The sequence below is a fragment of the Empidonax traillii genome, unplaced genomic scaffold (assembly GCF_003031625.1).
Source record: "Empidonax traillii isolate 1590-97213 ecotype Southwest subspecies unplaced genomic scaffold, ASM303162v1 scaffold419:size1009643, whole genome shotgun sequence".
Lineage (NCBI taxonomy): Eukaryota > Metazoa > Chordata > Aves > Passeriformes > Tyrannidae > Empidonax > Empidonax traillii.
The window spans coordinates 322,114-342,372 of record NW_020955612.1 but is presented as its reverse complement, the minus strand read 5'-3'; the positions used below and the strand labels follow the sequence as shown (position 1 = coordinate 342,372).

At 44.9% G+C, this 20,259-nt stretch overlaps 1 protein-coding gene across 2 annotated transcripts in view; it reads left to right on the top strand.

Annotated features, from left to right (window-relative positions):
• Positions 1–3,003: 3,003 nt before the first annotated feature.
• ABL2 (ABL proto-oncogene 2, non-receptor tyrosine kinase) overlaps positions 3,004–20,259 on the top strand; it is a 40,969-nt gene continuing 23,713 nt past the window's right edge. For both annotated transcript variants that reach the window (XM_027894162.1, XM_027894160.1), the window contains exon 1: positions 3,004–3,332. In XM_027894162.1, the coding sequence (XP_027749963.1) occupies positions 3,155–3,332 (178 nt within the window). In that variant the 5' untranslated portion in view covers positions 3,004–3,154. The remainder of the gene's footprint in view (positions 3,333–20,259) is intronic.

Below are 20,259 nucleotides of genomic sequence, written 5' to 3'. Positions count from 1 at the left end.
CCCCAGTGCTTGCCTTTGTTCCTTGGTCCTTTTTATCCCTTACTTGAACAGCTCGTGAATGGCAGATTAACAGGAAGCCCAAACTGGCCAGCACAGTAACTGTTACCGATGCCTTATTAACTCACAGTGCCAGACCTCTTCAGAAGAAATTACCTTTGAGAAACAGCCTCTTCCTGATGCTTCCTGAGGCTGACAACATCACAGCTGATAATAACAGGTAGCATTGGTGCAGATTTTACCTCTTGTCTTTGCATGGTTAAGAACCACGATACTGAAGTAAATACTTCCTAGCTCGTGTTGCAACAAGGAACTTGTGGCTCAGTGTCATTGGTGACTCAGCAGCACAGAGACATTTTCAGGTTGGGGAGTTTCTTGTTTCCATCCCCTCTGCTGTTCTAGCAGGGGTTCTACAAGGGCAGTCACCACCCAGGGCACCCCCTGTTTGTACCACACCAGGAGACCAAATGGGGCCAGGCTGAGGGTCTGGCTTGTTTAGCACAGAACCAGCAATGGCCAGGGCACTGGCTCTGAAGCTTTTTTTACAGGCTACAGCATGGTCTGAAAATACTATTAGAAACAACAAAGCCCCCATGCTGCAGCCCTCTTTTCCCTGCAACAGGCCTTCTCAGAAAGCCCCTGCCTGACCCCATCCCCAGGAAAGATGGTTCTGTGTGTCAGACAGGTTCCCTGCAGTCGGGCATTAACGTAACCCTCAGTGAGCTGCTTTATGTGCACAAGCTGCTGGGAGACAGAATGAGGGATTTCACGAGATCTGAGGAATAAGAACAGTGTTTAAATCCAATTCTCCTTGGTGCACTTACATATAACAGTCTCTTGACACTGGCATCTTCTTTTAAAATGCTAATGGCCTTCCCCTGGATAGTTCTTCACGAGCAAGTAAAAGGCATTAGGAAAGAAAAATAGTATTTCTGTTGATTTTTAACGAGTGGTTCTATCCTACATGGCAACTGCAAATGCCATGAGGGAGTTCTGTGTTTGTTGTCTCTACAGTCTCCGGAGAACATATATTTTGTTTACAAGGCAAACCGTTTATAAATGCCAAACCCTGCAAATTCTGGCTGGAATGAGACCAGGAAATATCTCCACTGCAGAGTTTACCCATGGGCCGGTTCTGCCCGCGACTGTCCATCCTGCAGGAACACCCTCTGCTCATATCCACATATCCGTGCCCATACAAGGTCCAGGATTTGGCAACACCCCAGATGTTCCCAGCACTATTTAAAGAACTGTTTTGTTGTGTGTTATTAGCAAGTCTGTCTGTAATTCCCGATCTCCCCAACTTTCTTAGTCCATTAATTGAGTCAGTTAAGGCGTTCCAGCCTGTGTCAGAGTACACACCGGCCCAGTGGGATGAGCCACCCCTAATTTAGGCAGAATTATCACTGCAGCAGGGTGCAGTTTGAGTACACGCAACAGTATGGATGGCACCTCATGATTCTGGGAAGGTAGAACATGACCTCAGAATTCCTGTCACTGAAAGGTGACTTTCACAAAGCAATGAGAGGAATGTCTCCTCACCTTCCCATCCCAGGATGGCCACGCAGAGGTTGGAAGCCAGATGGCTCCAAGTGTTACCAAGCCAGTTTGTCGCTGTCACATCAGTTCTCAGTGGTGAAGGCATCCAAGGGGAGCAGCACTGTGGCTCGTCCAGGATGAAGCAACATTGTCAAGGCATTGCTAAAATGGTTGCTAGCACGGAGAGTGAAATATTTCCAAGACACTGGGTCCTCTAAACTGTGACAAGCACCATTATCTTTTGGGATGAAACCTCTTCCCTTCTGCTTTGGAGTGCCTTATGCAGATATTACAGAAGCTGAAAGAAGACAGTTTACTAATTAGTTACAGAAATGAGTGTCTGTTCAACCACCCAACGACAAATAACCTGTTGCCAACCACACCTGGCCACCAACACATCAGATTATTCACACAGCAGTGCCTTCCTCCTCCTCCATGCCCTTGGCCAGGACAGCAGGTCCATGTGGAAGCCCGAGGAGTCAGTCTGGGGTCTGGTGACCCATGGAGATCACAGAATCACAGGATCACTTATGTTGGAAAAGACCTCTGAGATCGTCAAATCCAACCTATGGCCAAACATCACCATGTCAACTAGACCTCGGCACTCAGTGCCACGTCCAGTCTTTGCTTAAACACCTCCCGGGACGGTGACTCCACCACTTCCCTGGTCATCCCCTTCCAATGTCTAAAGAAATTCCTCCTAATGTCCAACCTAAACCTCCTCTGGCACAGCTTTACACCATGTCCTCTTGGCCCATCGCCTTTTACCTGGGAGAAGAGATCAACCTCCACTTGGCCACCGCCACCTCCTTGCACATGGACAGACCCAGCACTGCTCCTCCTGGGAGCTCACGGCCCTGGTTTCACCCTCACATCGCTTGAGTTTGTAGATGAGCCAGCCTGGCTGTATCTTACAGGGAGAGCGTGTTCCTTGGGCTGGGGCAGCCTCGGGCACTGCCTTAGCCTGACAGAGTTCGAGAAGCCTTTGAGACAATGCGCTCAGGCTCATGGTGGGATCCTGGGGATGTCCTGTTCAGGGGCAAGAGTTGGATTCAGCGATCCTGATGAGTCCCTCCCAACTCAGGGTATTCCATGAGGAAGAACTTCTTTCCGTTGAGGGTGGCAGAGCCTTGGAACAGGCTGTCCAGGGAGGGCATGGAGTCTCTCCTGGAGATGTTCCAAACCCACCTGGCAGCGTCTCTGTTGTTACCTGTTCTAGATGACTCTGCCTCGCCTCTCCAGAGATCCCTTCCAACCCTTACACTTCTGGGATTCTGGCATTCTGTATGCCGCGGCGGGGCGGGCTGGGCTGAGGGGGCGGGCTGGGCTGAGGGGGCGGCCGCCCTCTCTCCCTCCGTCCCTCGCTCCTTCCTTCCCTCCCTCCCTCTTCCCCTCGCTCCCTCCCTCCCTGGGCGGACCGGAGGCGGCCGCGGGAGCCGCTCCGTCCGCGCTCCGCCGGCGCTCTGTGGTTTAAGATGGCGGCGGGGGCTGCGGGGGCGAGCCCGTGAAGCCGCAGCGCGGAGCTCCGCGGGCGCCGCCGGGTCCGGCCGCGGGAGCCGCGGGAGCCGCGGGGCGCGCCTGCCGGGCCGGGGGCGGCGGGATGTGAGCGCGGCCCGACATGGGGCAGCAGGTGGGCCGCGTCGGCGAGCCGGGCGCGGGGCTCCAGCACCAGCCGCCGCCGCAGCAGCAGCAGCCGCGGGGACCGCGGGGGAGCAGCGCGGCCAGGCCCACGGGCCGCCGGCGGGAGGCGGCCGGGCGCTCCGCAGAGGGAGGATTCAATGTCTTCACCCAGCACGGTGAGCGGCCGGCGCGGGGGGAGAGGGGCGCGATCGGCCTCGCTCCCCTCCCTCTTTTGTTGCCGTGGGTTTACTGGCGGAGGGGAGGGGCGGGCGAGGGGAGCGGGGCACGCACGGCCCGGGGGGATGCTCGCCCCGGCCGCCGCGGCCCGGGGGATGCTCGGCCCCGGAGGAGCTTTATTTAACCCCCCCGGAGCTCGGGACCAGCCACAGCGGGAGCGGGGTGGCACCGCCGGGAATCGGGACTCGCGGTACTCGGTCGCTGTCACCGCGGCGGTTCCGAGCTCTGGTTTTGTTTACAAAGGTAAAGGTAACATGTGCTTTGTCTTCTTGTCTGTTTGCTGAGGCGTTTGTGACTTGCCCTTCTAGATCTGCGAGTCTCTATATAGCTCCTGGCAGAGCAAACAATTTCGTTTTATCTGGGGTGTTATAGCTGCCGTCTGATTCTCGGTTGAAGTTTTTGCCTGTCCACTTCTATTCTTATTGGTGTAAACCCATACGGGAAATGTTTAATGTAACACGATTCGTTTCTGTAACCGATTAGGAGGATCCTGCAACTTCAAATCCTGCTTTGCAACCACGTTGTTTGTTTTTTTTTATTATACCTTTTGTGCATTATGTTAAGATGTTGCCAAGTTTTGGAAGCTATGATCAACTGTCTGCCCTGACAAGCACGTTGAGAATAGATGTGCGGATGCACCTCTAGTCCTAAAAACCTGAATCAGCTCTGGAGAGCTTGTCTGGCTTGGCTTTAGGTGGAGAGGGATGTCAGTGTTTATAAAGAAAGGCTGCTCCTGACAATACATGTTTTCTTTTGCTCAATACAATGAGAGTAGGCAAAAAGATTAAGGAACGTGCAACCAGCAGTCTAAAAGTAAATATCATCTGCTGGGACTGCTGACATGTAAGTATCTATCACAACAAGAGCACAGCACTGAAGCTGGTTCCTAAAAATCTCAGCGTTATCACAGCTTTGGAGTTCAGGGTGCACTATCAGCTTTAGAACCAAAACAGAACGTGCTTGCTGAATGCCTGACCCACTATTACTACAGTTAAAACCAAGAGTTGTTGTTTTATTGCATCTTTCAACCTTAGTGTCACCGACTTCACGTTTTACTCTGCCCTCTTTGTATTTTTGTACATTAAAAGGCACTTTGGCAAAAACATTCCTGTGGTTAATCATGCTGTACAATCACAATGTCAGGAGATCTCAGAAGTTATGCACATACCCCCCTTTCTTCCCGTGGGGTAAGTCTGCCTTTAGCAGCAGAGCAGGATTGCTGTAGAGACTGCCGAGTGCACTCCTGCTCCTGTCAAACTGTTGGTCTGTGTTTTGGTACCAAGATGACTCCTTAGTTCCTGCTCCCACAAGGCAAGGACAGAAAGGACGTTTGTGGGAAGTACGGTACAGCGTGTGGGGATGTGTAGTGACTTCACAATAACACAGTTGACACTGACTCAAGCACTGCTTTTCGTTTCTTGCTGCGTGTTTTGGTCGTGATTTAGTTCAGCATCCTGAACAAATCCTTCCAGCTCCTCCCTCCGCCCTACTAAATTTTAAAGTTAGAAGGTGGGGAGCATTGTTGACATGCAGTGGCAGGGAAACGGAGAGGAAAAGGTTTCTTAAGCATCCATGCAGATCAAGACAAGTTATGTGCCCTGCCAGCCCTTCTGCTCTGTCTTGCACAGAACTAGAAGCAAGAATGAGCCTGGAAAGCCAACACACTCTGAATAAAACTGTTCAGTGCCATGTGAAAAGAACATTGCTCGGTGATAACAGCGATGGTATCTTTTAAAATAGTTTCTCTACTATTTATATTGCTTAGGTTATCTGCCTCAGCAGGAAGATAATGGATACAACTTAGGTTTTTGTTGCTTCTGTTACTTTCTCTGCAGACTGTAAAGGAAGGTGTGTCAGAAATAAGATACAGTGTTTTATTCTGTTAGATTATGTAAAAGGGATGGGGTTTTTTTGGCAGTCCAGTTTTTGAGAGTTTTCGGGGCAGGCTTCAAACTCCTATTCTGTCTTGGTGGTAAATTGTTCCCTGATTACATGCACATTTTACTAGGAATGAGTGAACAACTCAGTATTCATAATCTGTGCTAAATGCCAGCCAAAGGTGGGTACCTATTTAAGTGCTTGTCTTGGGCAATAACTGAAGATATATGTTCCTGAATCTGTAGTTCACTTCCTCTGTCAGAGAAACTGTTTCCTGTGGTCCTTGTCCACGGGGATCTCTCTCAACCTGTATTCTTATTTTTCATGTAGTGACCTTGCTGCCCTGTTTTATTCAACCTGTCTTTCTTCAGGTGAATTATACACCTCTGCTGCTAAAATGCTCTGGTTGCTGGTGATATTACTTGATCCAGATTCCTCCTTTTTTAGTAATTTCTTTCTGAACCCGACCTTCCATCCTGTCTCTAGGACATGTGTTCACAGTGTATGAAAAGTGATGGCAAAAGCACAGGGTTCTGGGTTAGCACTCTTGGACCAGTGACTAAACCAGCCAGTCACAAGATGAGCCTGGACTGGCTTTCCTTCTCATGGATAGAAGGAAGACAACCTGTTGACTGTGGGAGACCCTTGCAGGTATAAATCCCTGCCTCAGCTCATGTTGGTGCATTTCAGACTACCCTGTGCCAGGAGCAAACCATGCTGAGTGCTCTTGCCAGGCTTCATTTTGAAGGGTTGCTTCTTCGGGGTTGTTTATGAAAAGGATGGAAATAAACAATGTTTTCGGCCTCAGACCCGTTTTGCTGACAGAATTTTGAAGGACACCTCGTATCAAATAAATAAAGTGTAAAACCCCTTACGTTAAGCTACTGGAAACCCGAGACAGGCATTTGTACCCAACTAATTTGAAGTGTAGATATCCTTGAAAAATGGAGAGATGGAGTTGAGGCAACTTGTCCTGAGCTTTGCTCTGTTACAGTTGTGTGGCAGAAGCTCTGTTTGAGAGCTATTTGCAGGCACTCCCTGCTTCAGGATGTATTTTTATAGGAAGCAAGGAATTTGAAGGTGTTTTCTGTTTTATGGAAAGAACAAAGAGATTTGTATTGTGGCAACCCATGAGAACAGACCAGACACCTTGACTGCTGGGGCTTTGAGCTCACCGTGGTATTGAATTCTGTGAGCACTGCTGTGAAATCGAGCAGGGAAGTCCTGAGCAAGCTGATACACTCGTGTCATCCATTAGCTGTGGAGCAGAGTTCTCCAGGATGCAAAAAAGATAATCGTGGATTTTGCAGTCTGCTGCAATTACCCCTTCAAAACACCCCTTTGTGAGCATTCCTGACATGTCTGTGACTTTGCAGACATTGGATCATCAAGCACGTTGGTTGCTATTAATGCAGTAGAAAGGAAGAGTGTAAACAGAAGGATTATTCACCGCTAGTGTTCCCCATGTAATCTCCCTCAGAATTCAGTTGTACCACAGGCACAACAACTCCAGAGAGAAAAGCTGCAGCAACACTAGTTAGGATCAAATTCTTACAGGTCAGGGCAACCAGAGGAGACAAGAAGTACTTGGTGCCATTACAGGATGATCTTTCTTTCCCTTCCAGAGCAGGAACAGGGGAGAGAAGAGAGAAGCAGGTTATCTCCTTATCCCTTTGAGTGGTTTGTTTGAGGAAAGGGGTACGAGCAACAACAACCAGCAACTTCCGAGTTGCATGGGCTCTACTCGGCTCCTCGTACGACCTTTGAAGAGTGACACGCTCTTAATTTGCTTTCAGAAGAGCACTGATAACGCCCTACTGTACCAAGATACTCTTAGGAATGGTGTTAGCGTGCTTTTCATCTCTGAGAAGACTTGCTGAGTGTTGTAGAGCACATACTGCAGGAAAATCAGATTATTTAAATCCTGGCAGGGAAGTCTTTCCAATACCTGTTTGCAATACTGCTACAGTTGCCTTGGTGATATATTTTGGGGTAGTGGAAGGCTCTGCCACACTTGAGCTTTTGATCCAGCAGGCGCAGGACATTTGTTCCCTGTTTTGTTTTCTAGAGGAGGAGTTTAGCAACCTTTTACTATGAGCATCAAGGTCAGGCAAGATAAGCCTATACTTTTAAAAATAAAATTATCATTAAAGCTCCCCTAAGGCAGTTGGAGTGCTATGCCACATGATAAAAACATTCTAAAATAGGAGGAAGCATAAATAACACTGTCCCTTTGAAATTCAGTGAAACTGAAGGGCTGGATGCAGGAAAATGGAAAGAAGGGGAGAAAATAGGGTCAGTTTAACAACTGCACTTTGTGGGCTGCCTAAAATGTGCTTTATTTTTCATCCCAGTGAAATGCAGCAAGCTCGGGCCAGAACTACTTGCCCGCAGACTTTCCTGTCAGTAAATGCCCTGTGCAGATGGAATATAATCACTGTATTCAGTGCCTGACTTTTTGTACTGTAAATCAGAAATCTTGTGGGACCATAATGTATAAATAACTTTCAACTAATTATTTGGGGAATAAAGGATAGTTCAGCTCAGTGTCTAGAGAACATCTCTTGCAGAACATGAAATTATAGGCGTGTTCTCTGTTGCATCATTCTCCATGATATCTAAATCATTCCTGCAGATTCAGTTGCATTCAATGTTGATTTTTATACCTTGTTTTAAGCTGAGATTTTCACTTCCTGTACTTTGCAAATGAGAGGACTCTACCAACTCGGTGGAAGGGACAATATAATACAGACTGCTGATCTAATTCCTGCTATATATTTATTCCCTATGTACTTTGCACATAGACAGGGAACACGGTCTGAAGAAGGCAGGACTGAAATGAAGTTACTTCGAAGTGTTTTAAGTCAGAACCAACTTAAAAAATCAAATTTCAAAGCCCAGACAGATCTCCAGCTTCTCAGTTCTCCCCATGTAGCAGATGGTGTGGTACAAGTTGTTCTAGCAATATTTCACAAACTTGCTATTGCTTGCAAGTGCAATGTTTTGCAAAAAAAAAAAAGAAAAGAAAAAAAAAAAGAAATTGTGGGAAATTTTTTGGAAATAAGGACATGGCCAAGCGACCAAATCGGTGGGAACTGAACGTGTAAGCTCTTGGACACACGAGCAAATTGTTACAAGTGGCTCCAATCATCTGTTTTTAACCTAGCAGGACCGACTGACATGATTCGAGTTGGGAGGCAGTTGGACCATCTCCTGGAGATGCTCTAGCAGGGGTGGCTTCAGCAATAGTTCATAGCTGGTACTAATTACAGATTCTGGGGCAGCAAGCTTGAAATCATGTTTTCTCCCGGGTTCAGCAGAAGTGACCTGTTCTGTGACCCACTTCAGCATCTGTCCTGTGTGTTTCCTAAAGCAGGCCCAGCCCTTGCCCAAGTCAAACCCTACTTTTCAGATCTTTGTTTCAGGGCTAAAGCTTGACAGTCCCTACTGTGATTTATTGTAGCCTGTTCCTCTTAGTTGCCACAGCTTAATGTTTCCAATATACTTACTACCCATAAACTATCTTGTAAATACTGCCGACAGCTGACTAATTCACACTCGTAGGAAACTATGTCAAAATCCAACTAATATAAGCCAAGAGACAGCAGTTTGCACTTACTCCAGTAGGGATGTGCACGGAAGTTATTACAAGGAATACAATCTAAAACAGGGTTTTGTCTAGTGGCTTGCTGAGCTCATTTTCACCTGGTTGTATTTCAGAAAGCCAAGGATGGATGACCACAGGCCAAAGCCTCACCTCCACTCTAAGCGTTTCAGAGTCTGATATCCCAAATCCCTGCTTGCCAAACCGTTAGGAGCGCGTTCACCAGCGTGTAATTATGAGTGACGCAAAGCTTGCGCTGCAGATGGCCCCAGGACTGGCTTTGCAGGTGAATCTGCAGCGTAGGCTTAGAGTTCTCTCCTTAACAGCATTCAGAAAAGTGTTTACTGGTAAAGAAACATTTCTCATAGTAGTTTGGACCCCCCAGCAGCATCTTCAGCACAGCAGGAAAGGAGCAAAAGCTTGTGCTGAGTGGAGTAACCCTGTTGAGTTGCTGGGCCTGAAGTGTGTGTGAAGTTCTCTCACCGTTACTGCATCATCCCTCACATTTCTCTGGTTTTGTGGTTATGAAAGACTTCATTTTATAGGCTGATCTTGGTATTACCCATAGAGATTATTCTCCCTAGAATAAGCGACACTTACAAAACCATTGAGGCTTCCTGTTGGTAACACTGTAAACCACAACAACGAATCTTAGTTGTATTACCCATATCTGCTTAGGAAGTTGCTTGTGCTTTGTGGGCTCTCCATAAAGACATGTGCATCTCCCAGAGCAATTGCTTGTCTGCAGATGGGTATAAATCAACTTCTGAATAGGTGGCTTTCAGTATCAGCTAAACCAGCACAGGAATTCTGAAAAACAGCCCCAAAATAAAGGCCTTTTTTTGAAAGAAGGACAAAGACGTGCAGAAATACTTCACTAAAAATCAAATTGGTTTTATTTCAACCTTCTAGTGCTCTTTAAAGGCCAGTTAAACATACTTGTTTTAAGACTGAACCTATTGAAGAAATTCCTTTCCTCTTCTCCTGTGCTTCCCATCCTTAGGATCTTAATATGACTCTGATATTTCCATTAAAAATAACTACATGTATTAATAAACTTAGAGCTTCAATTATATTAATTTACAAGTTTTCTGTGACAATGGTGATGTGACAGTGGGGACTACAATTATGTAAGAAAAGGAACACTCATTTTTCCTGTAGGACAGTTCTGCATCCCTCATCCTTTAATTTGATAATGCTGCTGGATTGGATTCTGGTTTTGTTATTATTTAATACCAAAGTGGAACTGTAGTATTGGCTTCTTATTAGAAGCTGTATATGGCAAAGGCATAGGAAGCATCTCCTGCTGCTTTTGGGTCAAATTAGGAATCAAATTTTAGAGTTCAGGAGGATAAGAACATTCTGGATCTGTGACCCTGTGCACCTCCCAGGCTATTTCTCCCTCCTTTCTCCCACGGTAATCCCAACAACAAAGCATCAACTTGTGTCTTGGCTGTTCTTATTTGTCATCGTCTCAACTAAGATCAGCACCATGGGTAATTTTGAAACAGGTGTCAGGCTTGCCTGTGGTTGAAAGAAATCATGTGAGTATTGGCCAAATGATATTAATATTATACATATTGGAGCATTTGGCATAAGTGATGAAATATTCCTGGTTTTCAGATTCTCTATTCAATTAGACTCATAATTTTTGGAAAATTTGGCTGCAGAGAGCAGTGGGCCTCACTGAACACACCAAAACATCCAGGAATTGCAAAGTGGAGAAACATTTCCCCATCACAAATCACGGCCCAGGGTAGAAGCTTGTTCCAATATGGTCATATCCAAGTAGATTAGTATTGCCTCCTACATGAACCCCAAATATCAGAGGTCTGAAAGGTGTTTACAGAGCACAGATCTGTTTTCCAGACAAAGCCCCCAAATATTTGTACCTTCTAATTCTGTGAAGACAACCCTTCAAAACCCAAGCTGGAGTGTAAATCAGTGTGATGAGGCCTTCCTTAGCTGACAGGGTCAGCTCAGTTTCTCCAGATTATTTCCCAGCCTTTGCTGCTCAGGGTTGGTTTGGCTAACCAGCAGTGTCAGGCAGTTAACAGGACTGTTCAGTTTTGCTGCTGCTATTCAGGAACCCGTGGGAGGCTGCGCCACTGATGAGAATATCAATTTTGTGCCGCTGCTCAGGAGAGCCAAGAGCAGGAGTAGAGAGGAGATACAGCTACACTGGTATTCCTGAAATTTACTGAATAATAGAAGAAAGCTGGAAAGCATTATTTAAATTAGCCTTGAATGGGGTTTAATAGGAAATAATTTTAAAGTGTTGTTTCCCATCCAGCAATGGGATATGTCAAAACTGGCCAATTAATGAAACTGTAGCGACTGTTAAGCAATAAAATAAAATCTGTTTATGCAGACTTTTAAAAATTGATACAAGTTATGTCATCTAGGAAGAAGGAACTAGACTCTTCTAAGAAATCTGAATAACCTTGTTTTGAAATAGTGACATTGCTTCCTTCCTCCATTTAGTCACTGAGTGCAGCAGAACTCAAGGTTATACTGACCTGAGCTGGTTTGCATAAACATGGACTTACTCATTGCTTGTGTTTAATGCAGTTTTTCCTAAGAAGACAGGTTTGAGTATTAATAATTTTTCTGTGTCCACCACTCCCTTCAGTACAACTGAAAGATAAATAGTATCCTTTTACTGGAGAGCCAGTTTGTCAGTCCTTTTCTCCTGTAAATTAAGTTTCCATCTGACAAACAAAAATACTCAGACTAATAGTTGGCAGCTCCCGGGCTCAGATTTGAAGTGCTCAAGTTAAAATAGTAAATTCTTAAAGCTTGAACTGTAAATTGCTGAATGTCCTACATGTGCTGTTTGGAATATTGTTGATATTAAGAAGTCGAGTCTTATGTTGAGCCTGTATTTCAAAAGTTCTCTTACAGGGGCAACTTGATCAAAGCATAAAGACTGGGGTATAGGTAAGACCTCGAACAGATGCTCTGAAAGTGGTTTCTTGGAGTGATATCACTCCATTCTAGTTTGTTTTCAAGCCTGCTTTTTCACTGCCTTGGGTTAGCATCGATAAGCTACAGTGGGCTTTATAATTTGTGGCAGTAACATCTATAAACAGTGAGAGCCACCTCTCTGCAAGCCCCAGAGGGTTCCTGTGCTTTCTCCTGAGCGGGCTTTCGGTGGGTTTGTCATCTCTTTTTGAGGCAGGGAGATGTGAACAGCCTGGGGAGGGATGAACAGAGCTTGTGTAATCGATACCGATGTGAAACCTGTGCTCTGGCCTAATTACCCAGTGAAGCACAGCAGAATACTTTTCCACCAGTCATCAATTGTATACTTGTTATTTGGGATTGTATTTGTTGGTTTTACATGATTTTCATTTGCGTGGGTGGTGTTTTTATTTTTTTTTTTTTAATCCCAAGAGTAAACAGAGAAAGCAGAGGCACTTTGAGATTAAAAAGGCTTTATCTACAGAAGATCCTTAGCATAAATAGGAAAACAGTATATAATGTCTTGCAGTGCTAGTGTTCCGAGTTATATTTAGAATTTTTTTTTTTTTTTTAATTCAGGATCTTAAAAAACTCCTGTGGATATTAAAACTTGCAACACAGCCATGAGCTGATTTTTCATGTTAGAAAAAACTAGGATCTATTTTTTTGACTAATCTAATAAATTTGGGTCTGATATAAAACTACAGAAGAACAACTAACCCGCTTTCCATAAATTTTTTATTCCAGAGATGCATTAAATGCCTTGGGATTGATGTGCAAAGTCAGTAGACGCTTAGATGATGATTTGGGAAACCTGCCATAGCTATCCTGTGAGACAAATCTAGAAGTTTAATCCTTGTTACATCTGTTTTTTCAGAAAATTTTTTCATCTTTAGGTTACCATAAGTAAATATTTTTTCATTTCTTCAGGGGTAAAATGTTCAAAGATGTCACTGCCCTCTAAATTGGTGATTAATTGTGATTCCTGCATCAAGTTGGAAGTACCAGTGGTCTTTGAGAAGTTGAAATAGGCCATAGGGTTTAAGTCTGTCAAGTCTGAGGTTGTCTGAGGCTTTGTGCAGAAATTCTAATTCTTATTTTGCTGTGAATAAATCTGTGTAGCTTCCTCTATTTTTAAACTAAGAAGGTAAAAAGATTTCTGATTTCCAGCGACTTCCAGCCTGCCACGAGAGGGTGCTCCAACGCCTTAATTTATCCATGGCTAAAAAGTTTTTCTGCTAGGAAAAGTGGGGTGTGCTATTTAATATTCCTATGTTACGGTGTTTTAAAGTAGCTATGGGTTCAGGAAGGCAGGCAGGAGCCACACAGCAAAAGGCAGATGTGGCTGTATCAGGATGGATCCGAATACATGTTCATTGTGCTTTTGCCTTTAAGAGCTGGACTGCTTCCTTTTTAGTTATTTTGTTTCTGTTGGGCTTTATCCGGGATAACTTCATCTGCCAGCAAGAGAAGTTTCCCAACTTGTTTATGTGCAAGTGTGTAGACAGCCTTTTGTGCTTGAAAAGACAGTAAATCTGATACTTTTACTGGGTAATCTGAGCCCTCGAATTAAGAGTCACTTCTCATTGCTTCGGTGAACTTCTCGTCTGTTAAAATGGCAACAATGCTCGCTTGGTTTATGGAGCTGTTTAGGCTTAACTTCAACATAAACAAACACAGGAAAGCTGTCTGCAGGCTAAATTAAATAATTAAATATTCAGAGTGCACTCTTGTCTCATCCTGTGAGCTGTTAGGCAGAAGTGTTTGATGTGGCTCTAGCCTGTATTTGGAAACACCCGTGGCATGGTAATGGGTCCGAGGGATGGTTAGCCTTTGTGTTAATTGTTGGGCTTGAAATAGAAGCTCAAAGCACTGTGCTTTGTTGGATGTCGTCTCTCAAACAACCCTAAAGAGACTGAAGCTGCAGTGAATTAACAACGGAGAGAGAACTTTAGAATAATGTCTTTGTGTTCAGCAGCAGAGCAACACAAACACAGAGAAGTGCAGTAAGCACTCATGCACTTGGGTTGTTGGCTGGGAGACGGGATCTTTGCAAAGGGATCCCTGAGCTGGTGTTAAGGGCATGTAATTAGCAAAAAGCTAAAATCAGCTGACACCACCGTGGTGTTGGTCCTTGGCTGCTCAGCTGTGAGGTGCTTGTTACACTCAATTTGGGATGCATTTGTGCTTTGCTGGAAAACACCTATCATTCCCTTTAATATGAGTCAGTGAAAGGCCATAACCAACGTTCATCAGTCCTAAACCAGACTACTAGAAAGAGATACAAAAACCTGTATAAAACACAACCAAGGCAGACTTCCTGTCTTGCACGCACATCATGCAAAAAAGCAAAGGCATGACTTCTGGTGTGCTGTAGTTGTCCTCTCCTTCTAAGCCCAAACTTTCCTAATGTGATACAAAGTTGAGATCTTGTGCAGCATTTCAGGCCTCGGCATCTGGCTTTGTTGTTTCCTCGTACAGAAAGATTGACACTATTCATCACAATTACCCCCCCCCGAGCCTGCAGAGAGGTTACAAAATGCTGCAGATACAGCATTTTGGTTTCTTACTAGAGAAGCAGACTTTGGTGTGTGGAACAAACTGCCCTGGTACCCAAGAGTGAAGTTTACCTCTCCAGGGACTGTGCTTGTAGAAATTAAATAATGGTCCCCGTGTGTTGAGATCCAGTGTCATTCCACGGTGAATCCCGTGTGACACGAGGGTGTCTGAGCTTAAAGGGAAACGGAATTGAATGTCCAGGAGTTGTTGGTGGTAACTTACTCAGAAGGACAATTTCCTTTCCTAGGAGCACTTAGCATTCTTACTCAGCCACTGGTGTCTTTGTTTGGAGCCATATCTGTTCTGGAAGTGAGACAGGTGATGATGCAAGTGTCCTTCTGTCTGACTCTGCTCCTAGGGAAACAGTTCGTTCCCAGATTCTGTGGCTTTGCTGACAAAGGGTGTCAGCTCCAGAACCAGGAATACAGACCTGCAGGAATTGGAGGAAATGGTTTCTCCCTGTGAAGGTACCATCTTTGTTTAAATATGTAGAAGATATTGGCGTGAGTAAAAATCCCTGCAGAACAGTAAGTTTATAAGAGGAGGGCACTTATCCTGCAGATAAGTGAGGCCTGAGCACACAAGGTGGTTTCTGCAGCAGAGCTGTGGATGCAGTGCCCTTCCCACGGGCCCACGCTCTCCTTTCCAAGTTAACTTTAGAGGCTTTCTATTATGCTTTGCCCTGTGACAGGTTTTCTTCCCTTTTTTTGATGCTTGAACTTAGACCTGTTTATTTTAATCCTGCTTCGTCAGTGTGAGGAGGAGTAGGAGTTTTTGTTTAGAGAACATCAGCAGTCGAGACAGGAGCTATTTTCAGAGTCTTGTATGTCTTTGATTGAAAGTGTTATTTATTAGTTAGACACTGCAAGGGTTTTGTAATGAAAGCTCTAAGTGTTGCTCTTTAGGAAGGATGGCTGATCAACACCAGTCTGAGCCCTGCTCTGCCCCAGCTCCCAGTCTGATATTTAGCAAATGACTTTTTCTTTGCTCTAGGCCTTCTTCTGCAGAGTACAGACTCTACCCTACTACTCTGTAGGACTGTCAAGAGGATAAAATATCAAAACTGTGAGCCACTCAATATATCAAGTGCTACAAAAATATCCCATGTAGTATCAAGTCATAATATTAGCATGCCCTGACTGAGAATGTTGTGTGGGCTGTGAATTTAATGTGTCTGAGAATAGGCATTTCCTGCTGGGTACAGCCTGGTTGGCACTAGTGAGGGTAGTCACCACAAAACAGGTACAGCCTCAGCAGAATCCTGGGATTTAATACCTTGTCTTGTGCTTCTGTCCTTAAATTGCTAGCAAAATGTTTCAGGAAAAGTTGCAGGAGAGATGGTTACCTGCTGGAGGGTTTGGAAATAAATCTTACTCGAATTCATATCCTCATTGGAGAAACATCACTGCATCCTGCCACAAATCTGGAGATCAGTGATCTAAATTTAGAAAAGCCTCACCGCTTGGGATGAGATGCTCACGCTGCTGTTTCCTGTCTCTCTGGGACTAAAGGAACAGGCACATCACTGGGTGACGTGTGTGCCCTCTCAGCTCTGTGTGGTAGCACTCATGGAATTTTAAACGTGAGCAGATCCTCCTGCTCACCTCAGGCCCAGTCCCCAGGGAGCAGCACTTTGAGGAGTGTGCCTGGGACAGCTGCACTGTCGGGGTGTGTGTGTGTCTGCCAGGGCCTGTGCTCTCCACAACCCTCTAAACATAAGGAATGCTTATACAGACCTTTGTTTTCCTTTGCTCTACCAGCACGTTCTCAGTTCTCCTTCCCCTTTTGCCCTGCCCAGGTTGCACCTTTTTTTTGCACACGCTGATTTTTCCAGTTGTATTTTCCCCCTAGAGTAGGGTACCACCCTTACATGATATACTGCTCTCATAACATTGGCAAAGGGCCCACCAAAACTGCTGTGAGACCTCCACACCCAGACCTGAATATTTTTCCTCGCCAGTTGAAAGGAACAACCTGCATTTTACGTGTTTGTCTTAGATTACAGCAGCCACCTTCGGGTATTAAGAACAAAGCCGAGACTGTCGCTTTTCCCGTTATTCTCTTTTATCTGTCACTGTGTAGGGAGCCCTGCCCTGGCTTTTAGAAGTAAAATCGTTAGATTCCATATAATTTATTTGAGTGAGTCATTTAGTTCCACTTCTGTTGCTGTAACATCTACCAATTGTGTCTAATGTAATTTTCCCTTAATGGGGCCAACAGTAGCAGTACCAGCAGTGTGAAGTCTCTTATAAATAATCTGCCTATAATATTCACAACACAGAATTTCCACAAGACTCATCAGGAATTTTCAAAGTAAGTTTTGGTTTTTTTTTTTTTCTGTGCTAGACAGCTGTTATGAGCTGATCTAGGAAACACCTGTTCTTGAAGTAAACTTTTACAGGATAGAACCTACTTTTATTCTGCTCATCTGAGTGACAATATGACAAGGCTGAATGGATGAAAACTGCTCAAAAAAGGAGCTTGTCCCCACCACGCTGGACTTGTCTGATTTAAGGGTGATTTTTTAACATATATTTTACTTCAGTGCCCGTTGAGTTCTTGGCCTTGGTGGCTTTGTACCGTGTGACTCATGGTCACACCTGCAGTGAAGAGCTGATGGTGACCCAGTGCCCAGAGCAGCAGCTCTGCATTGCTAGGTGGGAACTAAAAGTTGGATAACCAAATGCTTTATACCACCAATATTTCTGCCAAAAGAGTCTAATTCTGTCAGTTAATCTGCCAGTCTAATTTCTCTATTAATTAGGAATGGAGTTTCTTACCCTGGTAATCTTCCACTGCTTTTTAATTAGTAACACATCAGTATTTGAACTAGGTCTAAACAGTCACTTTTGACATTACTAAGAGGAGAACATGCCATCTCAGGTTAGTCAGAACTTCGGAGGGCTGATTTCACTTGCTGCATTTGATCACGACCATTTGCTGTTTGCCATTACTCAGTCTCTGGCGTCACAATCTGAGGTGTGACCCTGCCTGGTTCATTTAGTCATTTTTTTTCTTTTCTTTTCAATGAAAATGAAAAGTCTTCCTCTATGCAGGTCTCTGCTGGATGTTCTCCAGGCTCTCATTTTTTGTACCTCAGTCACTGATTTGTGTGCTGTTCAGTGGCTTTCCCTTTTTTGGGGCACGGATCGTGATCAAAGCATAACTTAAAGGGGTGTTGGCCCCACAATCTCTGCTGATGCATCATGCAGGAGTTTCAGCATCCTTGCTGGAGGAGCTTAGGTGTGCTGGGTGCTTCCAGTTTTCTAAATTCCAGCTCTTGGTTCAGTTTTTCAGGGACTGACCATGCAGGCTTTATAAAAATTTAACTCTGTTATGCTTGTTTTTGTGGTTTATTTTAGATTTTAAGAGACTCTGCTCTCAAAGCAATAATAGGTCCATATTTCCTTGCCTCACTGTTTTTGACAGGTTTTGGCACCTGCTCAGTTCCATAACCAACCCAGGAGGTTGTTACTTCTAAACAGCTGATGCAGCTCAGTTATATTGACTTTAAGTACTTAAAGTAGCTTGAGAGCAGTGGGAAGACTGTTTGTGGCAATGATGTAGATGAGCAGGAAATGTGTCATTAATTCTAAAGACCCTTCAAATAACTTTCAAATATTAATTAGCCTCTGATTCTGTTAAATCCTTCTAAGCTGAAAGAGCCATTTTAAACCTCCATGGCACAGCAGCTTGCAGTCTGGAGTTAATGGGATCTGCCTCTGGATGCTCCATGGCTTGCCAAAGAATAACTCTTGGGCTGAGGTTGTTAGTTTGCCTCGAGGTACTTCTTCCTGAGAAACTTGCAGGTCACAGCAGGGTGGAATTCCAAAGGAGAGATGCCCTAAAAGGCAGGGTTTAGTGGCATCTCCAGAAGCTGGGGAGTGACTGTCTTGCAGTGGTGCCACATAAGAGGTGCCCATAAGGATGAGACAGAGAAGCCCTTGGCTGGAAAAAGAATCTGCATGGGATGGTGAAGGTTCTGCATTCTAATTGCTGCACTGAGGAGAGCTGGGGATATTTCAGTGTCTTTAGAATACAGGACTGCCATAGGTGACTGCTGTAAATGCAGTAGAAATGCAACTGAAAGATGATCTCCCAAGCTACCAAAACTTGGGAGCAGCTTTGGTTTCCAGTACCTGGAAGTACGAAAGGGAGAAGGCAGAATCCTGTTCCTTGGCTGTAAGAGGCAAAGTCAGAACTGAGGACGAGTTCACCGTGATTTTGGTGGCTCAGGTGGCTGATTTGCAGTAGGTTTGTACTCTAAGAGGCTCAAGAGAAGATGTTTTGAGAGGAACACATGCAGGACTGCCTGCTGTTTTGGGATTTCCAACTTCATGACAGCACCTGGTGTGCTGGTAGAGCCCAGCAGTGAGCCCTGGTCCCACAGGAAGCACTTGGTGTGGCTGGCTCCTGAAGGGATACAATATGCCCTGTGTAATCCAAGCAGTCAGCTGTCCTGACAGCCTATACAGGCCAGCAACAACTGGGAATGTTTTTGTGTGGAGTGGGAGGAAGAAGGAATGAAGTGGAACTCTGTTGAATTAGGGGAAAAAAAAAAAAAAAAAAAGGAAAAAAGAAAGAAAATATCTTAATTGAACAAGATAAAGGGACCTTTCTTGGCCTTGCAAACCAGGAGATGTGGGGATGCTGGAAGTAAGCTGGCAGAGTCAGACTTAAGTCTCAATTTCAGTTCAAAATTTACATTTCATAAAACAACGCTCCTAAACTAAGCAGCTTTACGTGCCTCCTCTAAGGCAGCTGTATGGCTCAACTGGCAACAGTCTTGCCATGGAACAGCAATGCTCTTTTGTCAGAGATCTTATTTCCCAGTTTAGGTTAACTCATCTTCCACTTCATTAATTTCCCCATTCCTTGATGGTGATAGAAGAGTACAGATACCACTCCTCCTGTGGGCTGCAAGTACTGTCATGAGCTGCATGAATGGCTTGATTTCTCTGATTTGTATGTCTTTAAGAGATATTTTTCTCATCCACACATGCCCTGTATCACTGCTAACTCCTGTCAGCTTGACTGGCAGTTTCTGTGCGTTTTCTGCCTGTCTGCTGCAGGTGTAAAATCTCTTATCAGTGCCACAAAAAGCAAGGTATTATTGGTGCATCCTGCTAGTTTGTGATGGGCTCTACTCCTTGGAAAAGCATCTATCTTACTATCCACAGTAAAATCCACAAAAACTGATGTTGTACACGGATGCAATTTAGGAACTAACCCACGCTTTCCAGCACCAGAGGAAATCAGCCGCTGAGTGAGCCGCAGTGTTACACCTCCCACTGGGAATTTCCAGCCCTTTCCCTCTTCCTTCCTCCCTCACAATATATATATATATATATATATATATAGTAAACAGGCTAAATTAAGCACTGGGGGAGGTGGCACCCCAAGGCAGGAGCAGTTCCAGAGGCTGAGTCTCCTCAGTTCAAAGCAGCTGACAATGCCCTGACCAATCCTCTGAGCATCCCCGTCGTACCACCCCGGCAGGGGAGACGGCTCAGACAGCTATGCTGGTATTGAGTGGGAGGAAGGCTCTTTAAATAACCACCAGTGGGTCCTACTCCCTGAGTGTGTCAACATCGAGTTTTTGTTTCGCCCTCTGAACAGGAAAAATTCGTCAAGGAATAGTGTGGCAAGGAAGTGACAAAAATGAGATAATGCTTTTTGGGTTTTCTAGCTGCTGGATCTGTTTTAGCACGTGGCAGATCCCTCCCTTGTCACTTTGCATTTCTATTCATAAACCTCCAAGCAGCTACAGATGAAAACCAGAACAAAAGAGGAAGAGATTTGCTAAAATCAGGGGAGTGTCACTCTCTTGAACCTCCTTACTGAGCGCTCCAAAAGAACAC